General features: G+C 36.5%; 1 protein-coding gene across 1 annotated transcript; it reads right to left on the reverse strand.

Moving 5' to 3' along the window:
- Positions 1-243: 243 nt before the first annotated feature.
- Positions 244-2,222, reverse strand: LOC103724367 (heavy metal-associated isoprenylated plant protein 12-like). Its single transcript, XM_008815597.3, has 3 exons — positions 2,111-2,222; positions 1,898-1,979; positions 244-1,049 (listed from the first exon to the last, which is right to left on the reverse strand). The coding sequence occupies exons 1-3, from the start codon at positions 2,117-2,119 to the stop codon at positions 868-870; spliced, it is 273 nt and encodes a 90-aa protein (XP_008813819.1). The 5' UTR covers positions 2,120-2,222; the 3' UTR covers positions 244-867.
- Positions 2,223-7,238: the final 5,016 nt, after the last annotated feature.

Raw genomic sequence — 7,238 nt, forward strand, 5'->3', positions numbered from 1 at the left:
TTTTCTATCCACCATAAATGCTACGAAAATGTGTGGACCAGATCGAATACGATGTCTCGATAGGTTTATGATAACCACAGACATGGGCATCAAGTTTGATTCAGTCTCTGCAGGCGCAAGGGAGAGCTTCAATTAGAGGAGCAGTTCTCTATCAGCGTGCAACAAGATGTCACCAAGCATGCTCACAAATGGTCATTTTTCAATTGATTTCAAGTTGGTGAATACCCATTGCATTGCACCTGATTCAGGTTATGATTCTATTCTGCATCAATAATTTTAATGCGTCAAGTTGTTCTACCAACAACAACATTGATATTGTTCCCTGAAAGACTAATTTACATAACAGAAAAATTAACTACAAGGGATGGGAAATAATGCAATGTTCGTCGGTGTCATTTTCATTTTGATCACCCGCTGCTGATGACCAATTCTGTATTGCTTGTTTTGGCTGACCTGCCGGCCTAAGCTGAAGGAATAAATGCAACTTGTGACATACTGATGAACTAATTCAGCTATATATTGCTACCATGCAAGTTAATGTCTCATTCATGCAATAGGTCAAGGAATGAGATTATGCAGGCGCACGCCTGATATGTCCAATTGTCACTGTCTTGAAAAATAAGTCATACTATAAGAAAACTAAGTGTAAGATATCTCCTAGTTTCATATAATGTTCATCTGTAGCTTTTGTCAGGTTATAACCACTTGGCAGGAAAGGTGTTGGGAGTGATCTGAGGTTGAGATCATGACAGGATAAGGTGTTTGTATTGTGAAACTTCATACTTCTATTTGCAGAGCACTCTCAAACAGTTTCTCAGTTTATTAGGAGAAAAGCCTCTAATACTAGCATCAATATGCCGCACTATTTTACTTCTTCTCTTCCTTCTTTTCCTCTTTCTTCTGTCCTTTCTTTTCTTCTTTGGCTGGCCCAACTGATATAATATCAATCTTTCCTATTTTCTTCAACCTCTTTGCGATCGCCACTGTATCCATCTCGCCTGTGATGGTCATCTTCTGGTCCTTCAGATCCGCAGCTATTGAATCGATACCTGTTACCGAATCGCATAATACTGTGATTAAACTGGAAATCATGCAGTTGTTTTTCTTATCTTATAACATTATTGCACTTGAATGCCAGAGAAAAAGCACGGTTACCACCTCCTGTGTTGGCTCTTTTAAATTGCTGGAGTTCCGGTTTATGAATATTTGCTGGATTCTCTCCATTGTGATTTGTAAAATTATTCAAAGGAAGAAATAATATTTGGAAAAAAAAATTATGAACACTGGAAATTTCTGAAGATTTGAAAATAGAAACTTGGGAAGAAGTATATCCACTATTGCTTTGCATGAAATGAAAACTTGATGTATTCTAATTGGTTTACAAATTCCTCTGGTGCTGTTTGATGAGCAAATTCGGCAAACTACATAGGAAGTATCCTTTACAATAATTAAATGCCAAATCCACTGATTTGATTAAAATTAAACAGGTGGGAGAGGTGAACATTCCTGCAGCCAACTATGGATTGGTTCCTCGAATTACACAATCCTCCATAATTCTTTCTAGGATAATTTCCAGTAAGCAAGCAATCTAGACTCCTAATCACTCCTAATCATCCCCAAGTTATAAAACACTATGATTAAAACACAGACCAACTTTAGTTTAATTTACCTGCATACTTTAAGCTTCTAATGTGAAAGGGAAGGAGAAAACACAGGGAAGAAGGTGGTTCATTATAAACTACGGGTATCTGAATGCTTGGCACTTGGTATGAAAGACCAGTATCTTCATGCACAAGATGAAGGATTCAACATTGTTCATAGTGCACCGATAAGATCTAAAAAATTGAGGATAAACTGTGGTGATGGAAGAAAATCCAAGTTAAAAAAAGGGATATACCGTAGATATCCGCAGCAGCCTCTATTGCTTTCTGCTTTGTCTTCGCATCATTCATGGCCAGAATCTTCAGCACTACCTTTTGCTATTTGGTCCACAGAGCACATAATTAAGCAAAGACATAGAAGAAGCTTAGAACTAAAGATTTGAGTAGATAGATTATGTTATGAAAGAATATTAGAATGGGAGAGAATCTGATGCTGCTGTAGGACATACCTGTGCCATCTTAAGACAGAGAAGAAGAACTTCTCAGAATTTGCCCCTTCCAAGTGGCACGAACTAGGGGAAGGTGGGTTTTGTACCTCCCACAGGGATCCAGTTATGTTGTTCAGGCTGAACATTTTTAGGACCTTTGCATACCTCGAACATTACCAATTAAAATGGAGCTTTTAGAATGGGACATGAAGTATACCGGTGGGAACTCCATTCTTATTGGAGGGTTTGGTTAATCTCAGATTGTTTGGGGCTGCACTGGAACTGGACCATATGTTACATGAATTGACGTGAGGATAATCGCAGGAGGCGAGTCCGAGGTCGTATCGCCGGCCACTCCTCGGAAAGGGTGGACTTTTGCGCCGTGCAAGATTCTTTCTTCTCCTCGAAGTAACGAGATTCTAAAACGCAATCTAAAGTAGAGGCTATGGCGAGTCCACAATAGATTCTTGATCTGTGGATATACGGTTCACAAAATTTAAACAAGTGTCATAAAAAAAAAAAACATTATGAAGGAAAATGTTGTCCAACGAGACTCATTAGGAAAATAAATATTATGATTAACAGCACACGCTCGATGGCTATGAAGTCCACTATTTTATTTGATAGCTATCTAAAAAAAAACATTATGAAGGAAAATATTGTCCGACGAGACTCATTAGAAAAATAAATATTATGATTAACAGCACACGCTCGATGGCTATGAAGTCCACTATTTTATTTGATAGCTATCTATTTTCCGATAGATAGCATTTTATGTTGCATATCATAGAGGATTCGTGCTTACATACGACGCAGATACTCCATTGTGGCTCGTTATTTCTCTGGGAAGCTGACAGAAGCTACATTTTAATTGCTCTCAGCTGTTTTAGACAGCAGCAAGATAATTAAAATCAACTAAAGCTCTACAAGACGATTAACATCAAATGTAAAACCAGGATCAGATTTTTTAGTTCATGGAAATAAAGATCCGGAAACTGTCGACAAGATGAAACCCAACCATTAAAGAATTCCTACAATTCTTCTAGAAACCTCACAACCGTGTGCTGACTACCAGTATAATTACCAGTTTCCGTCAAATAAAAGTTGGTGGGAAGTTGGAATTTATGACAACTTTAGACCTTAAGAAGGGTTTCTTTCCTCCGGTGACAGGCTCAGTGACCTGAAGGGCTCGTTTGGTTCGCGGGAAAAGAAGGGGAAAAAGTGTGGTCAACGAGAAAGTAATGAGATGCCTCTTGTTTGGTTGGAGTTTTCAAAGGAAAGAGAAGGGAAAGTTGTATTCCCATGGGAATGTGATTCCCATATTTCATGGGAAAGTCTTTCCCATGAGAAACATGGGAAAGTTACTTTCCCATGAGGCGGGAATCACTCTATTTTTACTTTTTCCCAAAACGTCCCTTCAGCATTAAAGAAGCATTAAAGAGGCATTAAAAAACTAATTTTTATTAAGGGCATAATAGGAATTATATATAACTTTCCTAGGAAAGTGGATGGCCAACCAAACATAAGCACCTTGGAAATTTGTCACTTTTCCATGGTCAACCAAACATGCCAAAAGTACTTTCCTAGGCATCCTCTTCCTAGGAATTTGTTTCCCAGGAATCATATTCCTAGAAAGGAAAATGCTTCCCGCGAACCAAACGAGCCCGAAATTTGTCGTCATGGATGCTAATTAACCGGTAAATTTGAAATAATAAATAGGGCTTAATTGCAGTTCCAACGCCTAACAACTAACAAGAATATAAATGAAGCCGAAGTGGGGGATATAATATAGTTTTTTAGTTTTAACATCGCTTTGTTTTTGACAGACTAATGCGTTTATCTGTTACACCATCTTCAATTATCTTAGTTCTTCCACTAAGCTATTATTTGTATGTCAGCATGACGATTTATTAGCAAACAGTTATGATATGAGTATTGTAATATTGATATTGACATATTTTTTCTAATGACATATTAATATTCAATTGAAGCTTAAATATAATGAGGAAGTAGCTCTCCACTTCGATTGGGTTAGATCCATATGACGGTAGAGGTTAAACTAGGCCGATCGAATTGGAACTAAATCAATCAATATCAGAACCAACTAAACTTGATCCAACCAAATTGGTTTAGTTTGGATTGATTGTTGGAATACTTAATTTTATTTTTAAAAGTTAATAAATAAAATATTAATTTTATTGAAAAATAAATGTACAATAGAGATCAAGTCACAAAAAAAATAATACATAATACATTCAAAAAAAATTTATATCAACAAAACTCAAAGTATCTATTAACATAGAAAATAACATGCTGCAGATTACAACACCATTAAATTGATGCTTTATTTAAGAAGCAATAGCTAATTCTCCACTATTTACGATTTATTCAGCAAACGTGTTAGACTTCCAGCATAGCATCTCCTTTAGTCCCTTCCTAGTTGTTTCTTCCATCATGTATGAAGCGTTTATAGAATTCTAGTATTATATACTATATAATTTATATATGCATGTATGTACTACATATATATTAGATTGGGTCGGTCCAAACCAATTGCCGTTGCGAAATTTAAAACGCCTAACTTTGTTTATAACTTGAGCTAAACTAACCAATGTAGCAAGTTCCGATTGGTTCTTGAGTTAATCCTAGCCTCTTTCAAGTATGGTGAAGGGACTATATCACCTCAATGTTGAAGTCACATAGTTGGATGCTATCTATTCCTCTGGCAGTCATCTAACTCAAAACTACTCTTAACAAATTATGGTGGCAATCTCTTAACCCTTTAACAAACAAATTTTGCCATATTACCCAGTCAATTTTGTTAATTTTGCATGCAGAACCAAGCTTTCAACATATCATTCATGGTGGTACACCTGCTCGAATTGATTTTGTTTGTATAACTTCATCTAGCATGCGGATACACGTACACAAATTTTGATCATTTTTAGTTCATGGTCTGCTATTCCAAACTCTGATTCATTTATATTCTAAAAAGAAAAACTTTAACATTGTACCTCCTTGATCATTCTATGTTACTCTCGAACAAGGAGAGATAGCAGAAGAATGTTTTCTTTTTCCTTCTTTGCCTGGAATTAGAACGGGGAAAGACTGTATCATGTCGCATGCACCAATAGCTAATGCCTTTACCAGCACTACCTGTTCGTACCTTGAAGAAAACAAAGAATGATCTCAATGAACCAAGTATCTGGGTTTGGGCTGTGTCGACCTCACCTGATTTCCTCTGAGTTTCTTCTTTTCTGGCACCTAAAAAAGTTCTCCATGATCCAACCATTCAAGTATTATAACGTCCAAAACAATATAAATTCCGGCCGGTGGGTCCGGTTACGCACATTCCTCCACAGTAGTCACAACTGTGACGATGACCATCGACATTGAAGGTGAAGACTAGTGAATTCTGGGCCAGTGCGGAGGCATCGGTGGCTTCATAATGGCAACATTTTTTTTTGCGCATGCATGGTGGTCTGAACATTGCTTGCTCATATTGGTTAAATAAGGTTGCCATATAAGTGATGTAGTGGTATCAGATTTAATGTAATGACAGAGTGGCCTCATAGTCGCAAAAAATAGTTCTATTTGCAGTGTAGGCACAGTGGTGATAGAGAAGCTGCATAAAGGTTGGTGCTGATTTGGCTGAGATAGGAGTGATGAAACAGTAGCAGCAATAACAAGGTTGGGGATAGCGTTACAAGTAGGGATGGTGGAATTACGTGATTGTAAAGACTAGAATAACAATATACTGTGCAATAGAGGTATTGGGGGGGATGGATGAGAAAAAAATTCATCATCTCAATATCAGATTCCATACCGATGACATACTAGTACAGTATCGATATGGTATGGTACAGAATTTTTTGACATACTAAGTATCAATATATCATTCATACTAAATATTGGTACCGAACCAGTATGGTATATTTTGTATCATTTATGGTAGTAATGTGGATGAGACTATGAGACAATGATGGCTGTCGGCGTGGTCATGAGCTGCAGAGAGGATGGTATGACAGTAGGACTGGTTCAAACTAAAACATGCCCCTGCAGGCCCAGCCTGGCCCCGGACTTTTATTCAAGGGCAGACTCAAAGCTTGAAGTAAAACTGATTGGGCTTTTACTTGTTCGGTTTCGTCTTGGGGTTGCAGCTACTCACATAGAAGAAGGCAAAGGGAAGAACAAAAGGTGAGAGAGGGAGGAAGTAACTTCAAGCAACGGTTAGTGTTGGAGGTATTTTTTATTAATATTCTCATATAAATGCATTAATTCAAGAAACAAGATTGCAAGCAATAATTTAATCAAATACTATCACTATATACCTGTTAAAATGACCACTGTAGCAGCTAATAATTTATTCAAATGATCTGATCAAAGCTAGATAAATAACAAATATTGTTGTATTATAATACTCAATAATGAATTAATGATAACCATATAAAGTTGTTATCTTTTACTGTAATGATAGCTTCCATTGATTTTAACATTATACGTGATTATATCTTGCACATAAATTGCACATAGTTAAACAGGAAAATAGAGCCAGATGACTCTAGAAATATTTATTAAAAAAAAAAAAATCATTAGGGAGACAATGGCTAGCACTTCAAAAATAGAAGAAAATAAGAGACACTAGATTGTTTCGTTGATAAAGTCTTTTGTAATCATACCAAGTAACTTCATACCAAATCCTGTCTTCACTGGGATTTAAGAGATTAAGGGTTTTGCGAGAAGCCTAACCCCACTTTATATAGCCATTGCCTACAAGCCTTTGCTACCAAATAAAATAAGAAGGATACTACAATGAAAGAAAAGAACTCAAAATCTCCTTTCTGACAAAGAAATCATTTTACGAGAATTGAAGTTTTGCTACAAAGGCTTCTTATAGAAGCTTCTCTCGATAGTAGAGATGGGACTAAGATCTTCTCACCATTTCTTTTTTGACAAAAACTATCTCATCAGTCTCTTCATATCTTAATTTTATCTATTTCTAATCTAATCAACGCCATCTATGAAATATTCGTCCTTTATACTCCGAAATGCATCTCATGTGTTGAGCTTCAATGAGACGTTCATAAGGTTAGTTTAAGCTCCTTATACAAAGAAGTATACAAAAAATTGTACAAAGAATGTTTGATCA

Source organism: Phoenix dactylifera, unplaced genomic scaffold, assembly GCF_009389715.1.
Source record: "Phoenix dactylifera cultivar Barhee BC4 unplaced genomic scaffold, palm_55x_up_171113_PBpolish2nd_filt_p 000279F, whole genome shotgun sequence".
Classification (NCBI taxonomy): Eukaryota; Viridiplantae; Streptophyta; class Magnoliopsida; order Arecales; family Arecaceae; genus Phoenix; species Phoenix dactylifera.